We start from the raw sequence: 18,855 nt of genomic DNA on the forward strand, positions 1-18,855 counted from the left end.
GGAGCTGCTCCACCACCACGCACCAGCCGAGGGCACGTAGCTGGGTGGTTTTATCCCCGTGACCCCCACGTGCCTCACTTAAAGCTCCTTCCACACTCAGCACAGTGTTTCTCTCTCATCCCAGAGCGGACGGTCCAAACCCAACCCCTGGGGGACAGGATGACTCCAGCACACATTCCACCATCCCAAACAGCTCGGTGGTGGCAGCCCCAGCCCCAAAGCCAGGCAGACAGGAGGTATTAACCACATCCACGCAGTGTAGATGCACCCGACAGCCCTCCAAACCCGCTCCATGCGCACATTTCTCCTGCCAGTGCTGCTGAAACTGTGCTTTGGGCCAGGCTGAAGCTCTTCAGCATGGGACAAATGCTGGTGCTGCTTCGCTAGGTGCAAAAAGCAGCACTCCTGAGACAACCTTGCTGTGCTTCAGGCCATGTGTGGGGTCCAGATCAAACACCTGAGCCCATCTGAGTGCACAGAAGGGGCAAATCTTCGCACCGCTGCTCCCATGACCTTGGCCTTTCACTCAAGACCCAGAGATCACGGTCCAAACCTCTTGTCCTGCATCTTGTCCTGCCCCAGAGCCGCGCTCTCGGGAGGGCTGTGCACTGGGCTGGTGGCCTCAGCTATCCAAATACAGATGCTGGGAGGCGTCAGAAGCGGCTCTCTGGAGTCTGCCTGGGCTCTGGGATGCAAACGCAATAACTGCTTCCCCGAGCAGGGCAGGAAGCTGCAGACACAGCAGCGCCCAAATACAAACTCGCTCGTCACCCGGCAAAAAACCAGCCTCTGGAGCAGCTCACACAGCAGGAGCATCACCAGAGCAAAGCCCTTGCTGCAAGCAGAGCCTTGCAGGACTCTGAGCGGGGTTTTTGAGCTCCCGCACGTCCCTTACCTTGTTCTCTGTAGGAGCCGGTGCCGGATGTTGCTGCTTGGTGATGTTCTCAGCTAGACACCAGCAGATCCTCTTCTTCTGCTCCTGGGAGTAAGCCTCCAAACTTAATAAGCACTCCGACTTCTGACGTAAAGGAAACACAGGCAGAGAGAAGGTCATTAGCTGTGTGTCGCAGGCCCCGGCTTTGTTTGCAAACTACTTGCTTCCAACACGCTGTATCAGATGAATGTCAGTAGGACGGGAGAGATCACACCGGTGTCCTGCGCTCCGGGTATGAGAAAGCAAAATAGATGGGAAATCAGGAACAGAGTGGCAGAGGGCGAGAGGCGGCTGCGGTGCAGAGCAGCTGAGTTTTGGTTTAACAAGCAGCGAGGCGCAGGCAGAGCACCAGCAGTTCTGCACCCTCTGCCACCACAGTGGAAACGGAAACGTGTCTATTAAGCTAATTTAGAGGATGGAAATTGCTCTTTGCTGTATGCAAACAGTAACGAGGCGCCGGAGCATGAACCGATGCAAATAAGCACCTTTGGGCTGGGGGGTGGGACAAGGCAGAGCTCAGGAGAAGCCCCAGCCTGCCCTTGGCTCTGCTGCTCCTCACTTAGAGCATCCGGGGCTGTTCCGAGGGTGATGCTCCAGCGCTGGTCACACATTGTGAGCAACGTGTGGTGAGGAAGGAATTCAGAGAAACAATGGGAATTCACCCAGCAGAGCCCCAGCCCGTCCCTGCACACACCCTTGTGACATGGACCTGCTCCTCTTGGACCGGTTTTCTTTGGGCCAAATCCCCTTAATTTAAGAAGCCTTCTGACCAAGTTCTCTGTGTCTCCCAGTCCTTAAACCGCTCATCTCTTGTGCTATAAATTAAGCATTAGTAACATTTGCTGCCTACTGTGATTTTGCAGGTTTTGCTTCAGAAAAAGTCTAAAACGCCTGTGACTGGATCATCTCCTTCTGTGGCCAGATAGGAAATTAAAATAAAAGGCAAGCAGAGCTTTAGGACAGAAGTGCAAAGAAAAAAAAGACTCTTCCACTAAAGGGCATGACAAAGGCCTTTCATTTCCCCCTAGGATTTCCTTCCAGAAGGGCAGGTCTCCCAGAGCATGTTTTTCCCAGAAAGGTCAGAAAGAACTAAGGAACTTGCAGCTTTGTGACTCCAAAGTCACAATACAACCAAAAAGGGAAATGCTTTTTCATCACACCATTTAAACCACTGTTTTCATTGGATGCTAATTCATTCACATTTAATCCAAAATCCCTATTAAAGCAGTAAATAAACTAACCTCCCACGTCACCTCTAGAAAAAGAGATCTTCACTTCAGATCTTTGACCCTCCAAGGAACGAGAAGGTTTGATCTTTCTGATGTCTGGACATCATCACATCTATTCCCACAGCAGAATCAGGCTTAAGCATCCAACTGGGGGGTTCAGCTGGAGAACAGGAGCTGAGGGGAGACCTTCTGATCTCTGAACTGCCTGAAAGGAGCTTGGAGCCAGGGGGGGTCGGGCTCTGCTCCCCAGGAACAAGCGCCAGGAGCAGAGGAAACGGCCTCAAGTTGCGCCAGGGGAGGTTGAGGTTGGATATGGGAACAATTTCTTCCCCAAAGGGCTGTGGGGCATTGGAACAGGCTGCCCAGGGCAGTGCTGGAGTCACCATTCCTGGAGGGCTGGACAGATGGACATGAGGTTCTCAGGATATGGGGCAGTGCCAGGGCTGGGTTAACAGTTGGACTCTATGATCCTGAGGGTCTTTTCCAACAAGAATGACGGTTCTATGAAACTGCAGGCTCAGGCTTACAGATCCCTATCAAAATGGAACAGGGGTTTGTGATTCAGGGACACAAGGCAATGGGGCTCCCCCTCACCCCCAGACTCTGAGCTGCAGTGATGCTCTGAGCATCCCCCGGAGCGTCACAGGGCTGTTCCCCACCACAGACGTCTCGGTCTCCCCCAGCCCCATGCCAGCAGATCTCCAGCCTGTACCACTGCGATACCCACCGGTCCCTGCAAAGGGACCTCAGCGTTTTTGCTTTGGGAGGAGAGGATGAGTACCGATGTGCTGGGCTGGAAATCCACACTGCCATTTCCCCAGAGCCTAAAAGATCCCAGCGCAGCTGCGAGGAGCCCAGTGCCGTGACCGCCGCACACGCTGCCGCTCCGAGCTGCTGCAGCTCCCGTGAGCGATGCTGAAAACAATTCCAAGGGCGTCTCATATCCCCTTGGCTCGTGATGGATGCACAGCTCACCTACCCCCACTCTGCAGCCCCTTGCTGATTCGATTACAGTCCCCATCTCTTTGATTGAATTGAGCATCAAGCGATGCTATTGAGAGCAAAGTGCCCCCTCCCTCCCGCCCAGGCTCAGCTGGTGAGGCTGCCCGGCCCCCACTCCCTGGCAATATTAAAGCCAGGAGAGGAGATTGCCCTCTGGTCCAACGGCAGAGGAGAAAGTCACCACCCCTATGTGTGTCCTGGCTATTGTGGGCAAGGCTGAGGGGGCACATGAACAGCCAAAATTGCATTTATCCAATCTGTACATATTTTACTATCCTTTCTGTGCTACAGCAGCGGGGATCTCAGCATTTTTTTCCTTCACAGTGACATTCAACCTCTCCAACACATTTCCCAATGGAAAAGCTCTGTTTCTCCCTTTTCCATCAACCTGCTCCCCGCAAATAACGTGCAACTGTGTGTTGTGTGCTGAGCGCACACCAGTTGCCGGTACAGCACAGGCTCTTGTTTGCAAAGCCCTTCGGGATGCAGACAGACAGAGGGCAGATGGGGGAAGGACAGACTGATACATGGGATAAAGCTCCACTGGTGACACGTGTCCCCCGAGCCCAGTCCTGGCCAGGGGACCGAGCACCAGGGCTGCAGCAGCAGCCGGTGGACGCCGGGCCCTGCGCACGCTCCTCGCTTGGAATCGCTCTGGGAACCGGCCTCCCCGCTATTGTTTTCCTTCAGGGAGGCTGCCGCTTCGCCTGCCAATATTTACAAAGAGAAAACAGGGCTTAATCTCGCAGTGCTGGGAAAGGAGGATGCAGATGGCGTGAAGGGGGCGTTTGCGACCAGATAAAGCGAGCGACTGAAGTGGCTGCCAGTTGCTTTCTGACTGCCTTCACCCAGCGCTTGGAACAACATGTTATTGCAGGTGTCGGGTGCCGGCTGGCACGGGATGCCCTGGCGAGCCTGCGGCTCCACGCCGGACCCTGCAGCAGCACGAGACCCTAGGCGGGGGCTGCCTGTGACATTCTATGACACTTATGACCCATGCTGGCAGGAGGAAAAAACAGAGTGTGTGTCGCAGAGGAGGCCCAAAACGCCAATACGAGCCCCTAATGGGCCCTGGTACAGCCCGGGTTTATCCGCAGGAAAAGGTCCCTTTTGCTCCATGGGAAAAGCTCAGCTCTGCAGATGCTCCCCCAGGGTGAGACCCAAGCCCAACAGCACCCATGGGCGGGTGACAGGGCAGGGAGAGCTCCTGGTCACCCCAACAGACACCAGCACAAGAGGGACTGTTGGGTCTGTAGCCCATCAGTCAGCCAGGGAGCTCCTGGAGAACGGCACCACAGTGCAGGAGGGACCATAACCCCACATACCAACACCCAACGCTGCAGCCACGTCCTGCTGTGCAGGACCCAGCACCACAGCATCTGGCACACAAGTGTGGCTTCACACGCCACTGCAAAGCCAAGACATAGCAATAACAATGAGCCAAACTCAGCCTGACGCCTCCAAAGCCTTGAGCTCAGTGACCTGCCCAGCCTGGGGTTGCTCTCGTCTCGCTGCCACCTCCCCAGCTCGTCCTCACAGGCGTGTGCCCAGGGGTGGGCAGGTCCTTGGGTGGATGTTCCCCCTGCAGACCAGGGGCTGCACTTCTGCTCCTTTCACAGCCTGGTTGGGTTGCAGGGACCTCTGCAGATCCCCAGCCCCACCTGCTCACGCAGGGTCACAGAGCAGATCACACAGGTGGGTCCAGGGGGTTTGAATGTCTCAGAGCAGGAGACTCCACACCCGCTCTGGGCAGCCTGGGCCAGGCTCTGGCACCTCCCAGCAAACAAGTTTCTGCTCATGTTCACATGGAGCCTCCTGTGTAGACACCCACCCTGGAGATATTCACATTTTCCTCCGCAGGGTTTCTCGGGAAGCGGTTCAGGGCCAGGACTCACAGCCCAGCTCTGCCCCGGCCTCCAACATTCAGAGCGTTGGTCCGTGGCCAAACCCCACAGAGATCCCAGAGGGGAAGTACCTCGGAAACGGGCTCCAGACTACAATAGCTTTTAAATCGCAGAGCAAACCTTCCACCGGCGAAACAGCAAGCCCTGGGAATATCCTGTGCACAAAACAGGCAACCACTGGCTGGTTATTTCATAACCCACAGAGCAAGGTCTGATGAGAAAGTTGTTTGCTCCTGTGTGAAGCTGTGCTGGGGGGGCCATGGGCACCACAGCTCTTCCTGTGGATTTTGGATGGCTGGGCACGCTGGTGGTGCTCAAAAAGCAAACCCTGGCAGTACCAGCAGGGGTCCCATTGAAAGCTGGGATGGCCAAAAGGTGACGGGATCTCATGGGTGGTTGATGCTGTGCACAGAGCTGCCTTTTGCAGGGCACAGCAACCTCCATGGAGAAGCACAGATCCTTGCTGGCTGGGTTGCTTTCAGACCAGGGAGACTCTTTAGATGAAGGTGAAGGACAGATGTGCCCATCCTTCCTTGAGACACCCACGGCTGGCTCTTTGGAAATGGGTTTTCATTGTCCTACAGACACCCATGGACTGGGAGAAGCACCAAGACAGCAAAGCGGAGCTGCCACTTTGGGGTGTGGAGACACCAGTGACTCCAGCTCACCCCAGGCCGGTTGCCCCTGTTGCACTTTGATGCTGCTGCTAAGGAGAGAGAAGGAGAAGGAGTGGTTACATGGGAGCATCACATCACAGCCTGGAGGGTGCTGAGCCTCCAGGAGGAAAAGCCAGCCTGAAGAACCAATTCTACCTGCTTTGGAGCAGCCAAGGAGGACACAGGCTGGTTTTGCAAGGCTGCAGGCTGTCCTTAAGTGGTTCATCTGGCAACAGGCTGCACAGGCTGCAGCTCAGAGTTCTTGACATCACACACAGAGAAATCCAGGGCCTGGAACCAAGCATTCTTTGGATGGAGGAAAATGGAAACCTCTCTTCAGGAAAGAGCAAAGCTATTGCTGCAGGTGTGATGGCAGAGGGATTCGGTTTGTGCAGATGGAGCATCCAGCTTTTACCTGAGCTGGGTGACCCACAGCGGTGCACCCGACACAGCCCTGCCCAGGGAACCTCTCAGCATCGCAGAAATAAGCCACTGCTGGCAAGACACACAGGAAGCAAAGCAAATATCAGAGAGCAGGAAAGGATTTTTCATTTGGTGACATCTCCCGAGCAGCACCAGTGGCACAGCTCGGGGAGAAGGAGCACCCAGGCTGGACAGGAGCGGGAGCAGCAAGAGGAAAGCAGAGGAACAGACTTCGTGGTCACTGTGACCTTCAAATCCAGGTGATGAAACTGGTGAGAGCAGCAGCCAGGGCTGTGTCTGGATTTTGCTCTACTTGACCGATCCCCACACTTCCAACCTTGTCTGCGGTGCCGTCTCCACCACAGCCCAGAGGATCTTTCACCTGCTGCGGCAGGATGAGCCCATCTGACAACTAACAGCCCACAGATCCGACAAATATTATCTATTTCCCTATTACGCATTAGAAGAAATTGAGGTACCATTTCAACACAGCACGCAGTCCACTTCACAGACACACGCTTCTCCCACCTCCTCCCACTCGCACACAGCGCCCGATGCAGCTGACGCTTGATTTTCTCTTACCAGGGGTTCCAAACCCCCTGCACCTCCACCCTACAGTGCTCTGGCATCCACAGGGACTGTCAGAGCACAAAATCCAGGATTTTGTGTCAGAGTGAGGTTGGGGGACTCCTAAATCACCACTTTTTTTGCAGCTAAACCCTCCTGGCTTTGGGGCCAGATCTGGGCACAACTCATGGCTCCACATCTCATTCCCAGCCTTGAGGTTTTTCTAAGCTCATGTCTCTAAACTGGCCTTCTTATCACTGCATTTTGTGTGTATTCTCCTGTGCTTAAGAACCAAAATATCGATGGAGCATTTGCAAAGGAGGGATCAGACATCTCACAGGGAGCGGAGTAAGCGGGATGGGGTCAGGAAACCACAACAGCAGAGCCCGGCCCAGGGCAGCAGATCTTCCTGAATGCTGGGAAATGGGAAAAGGGAACAACTTCCTTTGCTTTGGTCCCCTGCCAAAACCATCCCATTTCTGCTGGAAACAAATCCAACACAAAATGCAAGTCTGCTGGCTGTCACTGTGAGGTCAGAGAACAAAGGAATGGGAAAGTTGACTGAATCCCACACTTCTGTCATCACTGATGGCATCTTCCTGCCGCAGGAGCTCATGGCTGCTGATCTTCCTTCCCACAACAAGGTTTTATCAGTCACTTCTGACCCTCGCAGGGCTGTGCGTATCATTTCTCTTTTCCCCACCATCACATGAAAACACATCATCAGCTCTCACCCACCTTACCAACTAACCCTCACAGCTCTGTCACTGACCTACCCTCCTTATCTCCTACTTCTCCCATTTTCAAGTCATATGCACACTTAATCAGCCACAAGTTGCTGTTTTCTACCATGTCAATGATGGTTTTGCAATTAAGCAAGAGCCAAGGCTTCCCAAGCAGAGCGATACTCACAAATGATGATGTTGAGGTTTCAGACCAGAGCTTTTAACTCTTTATTAAGCACCACAGCAATTTCCTATCTTTCTAGGTTTTCAGGCCAAATGTTGTGTCACATCAAGCCAAGTGGCTGGGAGGACATTTCCTCTAGCTGTGCTCCATCTGTACTCTTTATTAATAATTACTTTAAGGTCTTTACTAAAGAAATTCACCTTCGGTGTTCGCTTGGTTGGGCAGGTTTGATGTCAGCTCCTGCTCTGTCCTTTTGCCCTGTTTCATATCATCAAACCATCCACCCCAGTGTCCTCTAGATCTGCCAGGACAGTGCCCCAAAAAAGCTCCTTGCAAACTCTTCAGATGACACATCCAGAACAGCTGACTTCAAAAATTACCTAGATGCACAATATCCACCAAGCCACAGCGTGTCCCTGAGCCTTAACATCCTCTGTAAACTGATTTTCCAGCACTCACATCCCCTGTACGGAGATGGGAACCTCGGTTCTCCTCCCTCTTTTCCTGCAGAACAGAAATGGGCAATGTCACATTGCTAAGAGCATTAAATTAGTCACAGCCCTGGGAGTGACAACACTTCAGGCAATTAATTCTGTTACGGACCAAGTGAAGACTATGGAGTTAAGCACATTTATACAAGCTACAATATCGTCCCTCACTACAGCAATGGTGCATTTTAAAGAGCATTTGTTCAAATCACAGCCTTAGCAACAGCCAGGACACAGCTCAAGGATGCAGGGATGGGTCTGCAGAGAGCCAGGGCATGGGACAAGGGGGGACAACGGGGGACAGTGTCACTTCTCTGACGCCTGTCTGGAGGATCTCCCACACAGAGTTCAGATGCACATCTCCAAGGGAAAGCATCAATTCACTAGGGTCTGCAAGCGTTCCCATCACAGCAGGCCAAGGAGTTGCTACTGGAAACATTTTCTGTTGGAACAGTTCCCCAAAGAAACTCCCATGTCTGCAGATTAAAACTGCCAGAGAGTAAGATCAAGGTTTCTAGTGTTTTTCAAATGAAAAACTTACTGCGCTATTTGATTCTTAAGTCAATTCAATCTGAAGATGTTGGGTTGGAATCACAAACTTCTAACAATGCAATAAACCACTGATCTGCAGTTTCCTATCAGTAGGATATTTCCGGAGCCGGGAGGGTGTGAATTCAGCCCTGGGCCACATTCTGTCGCCCGGCTGGTTCCTGGTGAGGCCACCGATTCCCACCACACAGCAAAAGTTTTACCTCACAGGAGTGTCTGTGCCCTGCAGGGAATGGGTGGGGGGAAACGTGGCCAAACCCCCACACCCCATATTCCCTGGGGTGCAGAAACACAGGTTCACGCTGAATCGGCCCAAAGCTTTCACAGGTGAGGCCTGAACAACTGACTTTAAACTGTTTCATTTGGATTTGAGATACTGAAGTGGAACAGACTAAACCAGGTTTGCAAGCATTGGTAGCGCTTTTTCCCATTCCAGGTGGCAAACACACAGATGAGACAAGGTCCCAGGAACACACACATTCCTCAGATCAAAACGTTGCACCTTCACTTCCAAAATCCTGGCTGGTTTATGCACTGTGACCATCGCAGTTACCCCATGACCACCATAAGGAACAGACACCTCGGTGGGGAACCTTCACTATTGCTGCATTCTTTCCAACACCAACCTTGATCTACCTCTTTCCTTCCAGGAGGCCACATGTCCCATCAGGATCGGGGCCACATCCACTCAGGACCTCCAAACAGTGCATTTCATGTTCTGAAGAGCCTGTAAAATAAACGTCCCTTCTGCTACACCAGGCTATAAAGATTACTGTTTGCTCTCCAGCTGTAAATAACCAGAATGCACAGGACTTAAACTCTGTGGAGTGATTTATTTCCACGTGATTAAACAGGATGACCAGCAGTAGCTTTTTTATGACACCCCAGTTTCCCTGAAGGTTGGAATTTTCTTTCTTGTTTAAAATAAATTAAGCAACTCACAGTCATTGAAACACACTTCTATGTAGGATCATGCCAGATCCAAACACAAAAATGCGACCTTATGGGTCAGAACGTTACTCACAAACCTTCCAGATGAGCAGGAGCAGGAGACGGCAGCTGAAGGCTTTGGCAAAGAGCTGTTCCTGCAGCAAACGCAGTCAGCCCGGCCCCGTGGGCTCCCTTTCAACTTGCAGCAGCTCTAAATACATTAACTGCTCATAGCAGATGATTTGTGGGTAAGAGACCGCGGTACAAGAGCTTCTACCAACCTCCCAGCCCCATCACGGCAGCACAAGGGATGTGTCTGCCCATGTCATGGGGACAGAAGAGCTCGGACAATGACCACTAAACACCCCCAGACCCATTGTCTCCACACCAGAGAGGACCAAGCGGTGGAGCTGAGCCAGAAAAGGCTCCCAGTGGGGTAAACTGCCAGTGACAAAGCCAGGGATAGAGCAGGACAGGGGAGAGACCTCTCAGGGTGACACAGGAGAAAAAGAGCCACGTCCACATGCTCATCCCTCCCTAATGCATCCTTACACAAAGCTTTCTTAGCTGCCACAGCAGACAGACTCCCAGCCTGGTTGGGTTGCAGGACCTCTGCAGATCCCCAGCCCCACCTGCTCACGCAGGGTCACAGAGCAGATCACACAGGTGGGTCCAGGGGGTTCGAATGTCTCAGAGCAGGAGACTCCACACCCGCTCTGGGCAGCCTGGGCCAGGCTCTGGCACCTCCCAGCAAACAAGTTTCTGCTCATGTTCACATGGAGCCTCCTGTGTTTCAGTCTGTGCCCGTTGCCCCTCACCCTGGCGCTGGGCACCACTGAGGAGAGTCTGGTCCATCCTCTGACACCCACCCTCAGATACTGATCCATTGATGAGATCCCTCTCAGCTTCTCCAGCTGAACAGCCCCAGCTCTCTCAGTGTCTCCTCATCAGGAAGATGCTCCAGACCCCTCAGCATCTTTGTGTCCCTCCAATGGACTCTCTCCAGTGATTCCTTGTCCTTCTTCAACTGGGGAGCAAGCAGTGGGACAGTCACAGCTGCCAGTAGAACCCCAATGGCACCAGGAGTGTCCCCAGGCCAGCACCCCACCAGGGGTGTCCCCCAACCCCCCGAGCCTGAGCTCAGCCCCAAAGCACAGCCAGCCCCTGTCTGGGAAGCCATCCTTGAGGGGAAACCCTCTGGTTCCCACAGCCGGGAAGAAGGATGAGCCTTGTACCCGGGCAGGAGGTGACACAGCTGGGACATCACGTCCATCAAGCAATGGGGAGAGTCACGCTGGGCTGGCCCAGAGACCCCCAACAGCCCCATTGAAACACAAGAATTCCATTTCAGTGGGCCCAAATCCCAGCTGTCACTTGACAGCAGGCCATGCCTTGAATATACCCCGCTGCAAATATAACCCAAACACCCCCAATGGATGCTCCCGCATCTAAGCCCCCACAACATCCCTGTGTGCAGTCAACATGCAACAATGGCTTGAGAGGGACAGACTACCAGGGCTTAAAACCTCCTGGTGACACCCCCACAACCCTGTAACTAAAGCTTCACTCCCAAAAAGTAAACACAAAGAATAAAAGAGATATGACCTGAAGGCAACTCTCTTCTGAGCTTCCCTGCAGGAAAAAGATGCTTAAAAGCTCCCAGGCTGGCACCCATGGCAGCATCCCAGCATCTCAGAGCCTATCGCTGCTCACTTGAGGTCAGTCTCCACCGTGGACAGGTCATTAAGCCACACAAACCCTGCACTGCAAAAGTCAGACATATCTGCTCTCGCGCTTTAACCACCAGCCTGTGTCCCTGCAGCCTGGTCCCCACTCAGGACTGGGACTTGCAGGTCACTGTTTCCCAGAAGAGCCGTGGGGAAGTCGGGAAGCACCGTCCTCGCTGCTGACTCAGCCATGTCCCCCTCTCTGTGCCTCAGCTTCCCCTTCTGAACCAAAATTGCCCATTGCTGGACAGTCTGACAAGACTTATGGCTCCAAGTGCAACTGTCCCCTTGCCCCCGAAGCTGTTTCTACCTGTGCTACATACTCACAGAAAAGCCGCTTTCTCCTTTCATTGCAACAAAAACCCAGCTGGGGAATCACCTCCTACCCGCAGGCAGAATCTCCCATCGGCCTGATCTCCCCAGCTCAGCGCAGACAGCGGCACCAGCAGTTCTGGAGGGTGCAGGAGGGAATATCCTGCTGGGCTGGACACTGCATTTGAGTGGGGGGCTGCCCTGATGGCACCTGAAAGCCACGGGCTGGCACAGCAGCGTGTGAGCAGCTGCTCCTGGGGCACAGGGCTGCGGCAGACACACGGGAAGCTCCTTCTCCACTTGCAACCTGCTCCAAAACACCCTGGGCGGACAGACGGAACAAAAAGGGGTTTGCAGAAGCCTGGAAGTGTGGCCAGTCCAGACCTACTGTCCTCTATGGGGGAGCATACGCATTGTAAAGCAAATGTTTCACATTTTCTATACAACTACTACACTCCAGCTGCAGTGGATGCCACAGATTTCGGTCACCAGAGCTGTAAGAGCCATTTAAGCCCATCAGAAGAACGGTCAGCACTTCATCTTGACAAAGACAAGTCTTCACTTCTCAAGATCTCATGAATCACAGCCAGTTCTCTTTCAGTCACTTCTACTCAGCCCAAAGCTTCTAAATTCAATGTCAGGGTCCAAATGCGAGAGAAAATGCCGGAATGCCTCACCCCGCTGCCCAACACCCATCACAGCGTCTCCGAGTGACGGCACAGGATCAGCCGGGCAGGGAGAGATCACGCGAGTCTGACGTGATGCAGCTCCTGCCCCACCGCCCTGGCAAGAAACACAGGAGACAAGGAAGGAACAAGAGGGAAAGGTGAGAGGGAACTCCTCGGCCCATGGGTACGCAGCGAGTCGTGCCTTGGCCCCAATCCCAGCCACTCAAGGTGAATAACTTTCTTATTCTGAACGTTTGCATCCAACTTTCACAATAGCTTATTATTTCGCGGTGCTGCTGAGCAACGTTTGCCTCTCTCCTCTGTGCCCTGGGGAATCTTTCACAAATCCAAATTTCCACCCTGAGAATACAAGGCCTTGAAACCAGGAACACCATAAAGTCACTGGAAAAGGAAAAGAAAGCTGCAGCATTCAATGATTAAGGAGGTCCAGTCACCACAAACCAATTTTGCAGTCTCCTTGGCTGCTTCATGACACAAAAGTAACTGTGCCAATGTCTAAGTGATCACAAATCTGTTTAGAGCATTTAGCCACGCACCGGCCACGTGTGTTTTTAGAGCTACAATTATATGTCTTTTAAATTGAGCTTCCTGATTTTATTTGAGGGCTTCAAGCCTGGGTGCTTGAATACAAGAAAAGCAAGATGCCTAAAACATAAAGACTAAACAGGCAGCAAGGAAATTTGCCCCCAGGTGAAAGAACCCCAAGATGAATCGAAAATGAGATGTAGGGAGGAAGATCCACCTACTGCGCCGGGGGTGGCGAGGAGGAAAAGCGAACCTGGCTCCGTGCTGCTCAGCCTCTCTTTTCATCAGCCCCTTTCAGCAGCTTCTTAATACATTCTGGCTACAGACAGAATTCTGGCTGCAGTCCTTTCCAGACCTCTAGCAAATTAGTTAAAAAGGCAGTTAAAATCAGGCTGTTCAGTGGTCCTTGCCCCAGCAGAAAGGATCAGAGTTGTCAGCACATGTTCAGCTCCCACTAGAAAGTTATTTTGCAAAACAGCAGCACTCACCTCTGCGAGGTAAAGGATGCAGAACTTCCGATCTTCTGAACCTATAAAGAAGAAAAAACAGCATAAAAATTAAGCTACAAGTGCATTCCTGCAAGGAAAGACACTGGCAGAGGAACTGACCGAGAGGCAGCGATTAATGACTATTTATTGTTGTCATCGCGCAGTACCAGGCTGTGACCAGGCAGTGCTGTGTGCCGCATCTGCAGGGCCCCGGCGTCCTGCGTGGGCTTGCTGCGCCACCGCGGGTTCTCCTTTGGGTCTGTCCTTTCGCACGAAGGTTTGTTTCATCCAGAGGCCTCACACGGGCTCTTCTGCCCGACCTGCCTTGGTATGTGAACCCCGATTCCTTCCTGGGAGCGGCGGGGGCCCCGCAGAATCCAACCAGCCATCCTGGGCACAGGGCTGGGTCTCTGCACATTGCAGCTCTGCGGATGCTGAGCTCTGAGCAGAGCAGCTCCCGTCCCGGCGTCCTCGGTCCCTCCCAGCCTTTGGTAGGGCTAGTGGTAGCTCTGTCTAGGGCCGTCTGTCCCAGCCTCCATCAGTGCCCACGGCCGGGGTCACATTTGGGGTCAGTGTCTCTCCAGGAAGATGGAGTTGCATCCCAGGGTGCTGTGGAGCAGCTGACACAGGGTAGAGCTCATCCGGCTCTGTTGGGCTGAGGACAAACCCCCCAAGCTCCCACCAGCCTGGCACCGCTCTGGAGACCTGGCCAAGGGACCTGCACTTGATGGAGGCAAAGGAATGACCAACACTGCGACCCATGTCTTGCTAAGTCATGGAGCAGCCCAGGTCAGCTCACTATCCTGCTGCCAGCTGTCCCAGGGGATGTGGTACCCTCCAGCTGCCCCACCAGGCTGGTTACTGCAGGCCTGGCATTCCCTGTGCCCAACAAAAAGGCATTCCTGAAGATCTGTCCTCATCTTCGATCCCTGCTGGCGAGACATAATTGTCCCCAGCCACAAGGGAAGCCAGCTCCTGGCACAGATCAGCCTCGCAGGAGGACACAAGGGTGGTGAGAACCTGGCCCAGGTTGGCCAGAGAGGTGGTAGATGAACCATCCCCGGAGACATCCCAGGCCAGGCTGGACGGGGCTCTGAGCACCCTGAGCTGGTGAAGATGTCCCTGTCATGGCAGGGTGGCACTGGGGGAGCTGGGAAGGGCACTGCAACCCAAACCATTCTGTGACTCTATGAAGCTGCCACAGGGTCACTCCAACTCACACGCCATCTCCTGGAACCAGCTCACTCCTTCACACAAGCATGCCCTGCACCAGCTTTGCCCTTGGTAGCAGGCAGCTTTCATAACCCTTTTAATGTCATTATCTCTGCCATGAGATCAGCCCTGCAGCCTGGGCACAGCCGCAGATCCTATTCAAGGTGGTGTCAGCACAAGCTCTGCTTCACTTCAACAGCCGGAGCCGCGCTAACGATGCGAACAGGCTCTGTGCAGCGGTGGAAACACCCTGTTCCCCAGGGGACTGCAATTCTTCTGCCGCAGGCAGCAGCCCAAATGTCGAGATAAGAGCTGTGACCCATTGAGGGCCTGGGATGCCTCTTGAGTCACTGCATGGTAATGTGAAACCCAGGAAAGAAGCGCAATGGCCTGGAGCCACTTGCAGGATGTCCCCTTCCCGCTGCCCTTTCGGGGAGCACAGGCCCCCACTGCCAGCTTCATTTTTAGCGTACGTTGCAGAAAACGGGTTGGAACATCACCATGGGGACACGGGACACACCAGGGTGCTGCAGCCCAGCCCCAGCAGGAGCGTTCCTGCAGACGTCATGGATCAGGAGCCCTCTATTTTCAGGAGCTTCGCTCTACTCCACCCTGAGCAACATGAGGCTTGGGAAGCAGCCTGGCCCCGGGGCTCCAGCGCTGCTCCCAAATGTCCCCTTCCGGCACAGGAGTGGTGCTGGACCCCGAGAGCACTCACTGAGCCGCCCGTCTGGGAGCCTGTGTCCCACCTCTGCACCAGAGCAACCATCCATCGCTCTCCACGGCTCTGCCCGAGCTCTCCAGCACACGCATCTGTAAATCCCAGCAGGACCAGCACAGAACGTTTTCCTTGAGTCGCCAAAGCCTCCCATGGGAGCCCCTCGATCGGTGCTTCTCCCCTCGAGGGAGGTTTTGGGGGCAGGATCTAGTCCTGCCGCCAGCAAACCATGAGTGTCCAATCCCCTTCTGCTGCTTCTATGTCCCACAGAGTCAGCGGTACAAAAACCACCTCATCCTCTCAACTGGGTTCTCCGCTCCTCCCTGCACCAGGAGCAAAGCTCTCCAGGCTGCCTTGCAAAGCAAACTGCAGACAACCAACAGGTCTCAGTCACTTTTGCTCCAGCAATCCAACTTTAATCCAATGTTCCCAAGCTGAACACATCACCCTCTAGAGACATGTACCCTCAGCAAAGAAAGGTGACATCACAGTGTGACGGCTCTGGGAATGACCCCGGTTCTCTTGGGCCTCTCTTTATTCCTTTTGTGATCCTGACAAAGCCTAAAACCATCAGAATTAAGTTCCCTTCCAAATTCCTCTCCATTGAGCTACAAATGTTGGCATTGGCAGCCTCCACCACTGGCAGCTCCTGTGCACCACAGGGCTCACTGCTGCGCATGGCCAAGCAGCCCAGTGCCCGTGGGATGCACAAACAGGGAGCCAACCCAGGCTAAGGAACCGCTGAAATCCCATTTTCTACCCATAACTGCCCGCAGAGAGAAAACAAGAGCCTGGCTGCCCAGCCCAGCAGCATGTTTGGCCAGTGCCGGTCTCCAGTGAGGCAGGAGAGCCATGGCAGAGCCAGAACAGACAGACCTGAGTGCAGATTTCAGCACTAACCAGGTTTGACGGGATTTCTTCCCCTGGAGCTTTTTCCAGTCTCCAGAGGGTCAGCACGCTGTGTTCCAGAGCGTGCTGCGCACCTCCTGCACCGCGGACCAGGGGCCACAAGTGACCAACGGCCAGGGGAGAGGCACAACCTCGCACAGCGAAAGCAGCAGCCGCCCGCGCTAACCCAGAGCTCCGTTCCTCACCTGCACCTCTCCTGACAGCTGAACAGCACACACTCCCAGCCAAACTGAGCGAAACGCTGAAAGGAAATAAGCAGGAGTAAAAAAAAACCTCACTTTAAGATATCTAAATTCTTCCTGATGTGTTGCGATGGGGACTGGCTTCTCTTTCAGCGTAACTTGACCCGTTGGCACAGACAGGAGGAGAGTGTGAGTTTTGTGGGGACACGTCCCCCATGTTGGCCAAGCCTCATCCTGCACACCCACACTGACACATGGGGCCGGTGCTTGCACAGCTCCCGGCACAACAGCAGTTTTTAGCACTGCCCCAGCTTTGTCCATTCCCCAGGTCACCCCAGAACACCCACTGCTTGCAGGATTTGGGTGGTGCACCCTGGGTGTTGGGTCAAAAAGATGGGAAAAGAGAGATGGTCCTGCTTCTTTCCAGTGTCTCCTTGCACTGCCCAGCGGACAGTGACAAAGCCCATGGTGAGGGCAGGTACCTTCATCCCCAGCCCCTCGCATCTGCTCAGCAAGGATGCAACTGCTTTGGGCACCCAAAGAGGAGTTCACAGTGCAGGGTGCTGCAGGACCTGGGTGCACAGGGACAGAAAAAGCCACTTTTGCACATCCAGACATGGCTCCTGAGCAGGGACAAGGCTGTCACCCTCTGTGGCACATGTCCCCAGGGAGGGTGCGAGCCCAGGGTACCTCCCAGCACCCCTGGGGCAGTGGGGAGAAGCCATTGTGGGGCAGAAGCCCCATAAATCACACTCTGGGCACCTGATTATCTCAGGGCCAATTGCTGCAAGAAACAGCACATGAAAAGTGCTTGTCTGCAGGATACTGGCTGGGGACACAGGGGTTCACAGCCCCTGGATCCTCATCCCAGCTGCAAAACAGGAGCAGAGTGCTCGTCCCTGTCCCAAAGCTTTTCACACCCACCCAGGGGCAGGATCCCAGCGCGGCGCCGACCTCCGCCTGGAAATTCCCACAGTATTGAGTGAGGAAGCCAGCCCTGCCACGCTGGAAACGCTGGCTGGCGTGCTGCTCATCAGCCATGCCGGGCTTCTAAAGCAGGAAGACAGAGCATTGTAAAGCAGATTATACTGATTTGCTTTTGCACAGTGCGGTGAGCGGCAGAAACAGGAAACATCACAATGGTCTTCAGTGTACCGGAGATGTCTCAATTGTTATACTCAGCAATACGCCTGTTCCTATTAATGTGCCATTCAGTTCTTTCAGAGACCAAACGAAACTCTTTGCCAAAAGGGACAGACATCTTTTCGCTCGTTCCACCCACCTTTGAAGCAGCTCTGCCCAGCCCAGCAGGGTAAGCTGCCTGCAAACCCCCTGCGCTGGATTCCCGGTGTATGGGGGCGATTCAGCACCGCAGAGACAAATATCCCCTTCGGACAGGCTTGTTAAGCTGTTCCAGATGTGAGCCAGGCGAGTCATTATGGCAACAAGGAAATAAGCGGCAGAAAACCGCTCACAAAACCCAACTGCTCTGCCCGAGGTTATGAGGAACATTCCTGAGCTGAGCTGCAAACAGACCTTTGCGCAGGCTTATCCGACAGCCTTGGAGAGCAGCCGGGGCGGCACACGCCTGCGTGTTCCCGGAGCGAGCACCGACCAGCGAGCACTTCAATGAGGAACAACTTATTTTGTCCGTTTCTTAGAAATGAGCAGCCCTGAGAACAAACTCAACAAACCCCAGGGAAGCTTCAAAGGGGTCTCTGCACGGGTCGTGCCCTGGCACCTCGTCTGCCTCGCCGTGTTTCCCCACCCACCAAATAGGTCAGTGAATTGATCTGGGAGCAGAAATGTTGTTGGAAATGGGAAATACCAACTGACAGGCAGCCTGTGGTGTCCAGCACAGCACTGCAGATCCCCAGCCCTGAGGCTCGCAACAATGTGGGGCACGTGGAAAGATGCAGCTCATCCACAGAGCTCAGCTGGGAAAAGTCATGGGATGTGGCAAAGTTCATCCAGAAAATGATCCCTTTGGAGAAGCAGCCCAGATCTGGATTCATCCCTTTTGGTCAGGGCCATGGGACTGCATAAAGATGTCAGTTGATACAGCTACAGAGTAATTCATATTGGAGGGGCTCTGGTGGTCCCTAGTCCAAGCTCTGACTCACAGCACCCAGACCAGGGTGCTCAGGACCGTGCCCAGCCGAGTCCTGGATACCTCCAGGGATGGAGATCCCACAGCCTCTCTGGGCAACATAACATTTGACCAACCTCACCACAGAAAAGCTTTTCCTTCTATCTAATCACAGTTTCCCAGGCAGGGTCCCAGTCCAGCAACATCCACCACTGAGCTCCAGAAGCAGCCAGGACACCAGCCCCATGCTCACACAGTCGGGCAACTGCACAGAACAAGCCTGTAGCCAAAAAGCGTCCTCACCAAAGAAAGAACAAGGTGGGACTGGGACCAGGGCCCTGAAGTGGCTCCACCGTAGCAAATAGGATGTGCAGAGCAATTCGTTCATTCCTCTTTTGACCCTGAGTAGCTGA

General features: G+C 53.9%; 1 protein-coding gene across 2 annotated transcripts in view; it reads right to left on the bottom strand.

Moving 5' to 3' along the window:
• The window catches only part of RGS3 (regulator of G protein signaling 3), a gene marked incomplete at both ends in the record, with an annotated part of 74,442 nt that overhangs the window by 22,796 nt on the left and 32,791 nt on the right, over positions 1–18,855 (bottom strand). For both annotated transcript variants that reach the window (XM_080355996.1, XM_080355997.1), the window contains 2 exons: positions 896–1,018; positions 13,333–13,373. In XM_080355996.1, coding sequence (XP_080212122.1) covers positions 896–1,018; positions 13,333–13,373 — 164 coding nt within the window. The remainder of the gene's footprint in view (positions 1–895; positions 1,019–13,332; positions 13,374–18,855) is intronic.

Source organism: Nesoenas mayeri, assembly GCF_963082525.1.
Source record: "Nesoenas mayeri genome assembly, chromosome: 18".
Lineage (NCBI taxonomy): Eukaryota > Metazoa > Chordata > Aves > Columbiformes > Columbidae > Nesoenas > Nesoenas mayeri.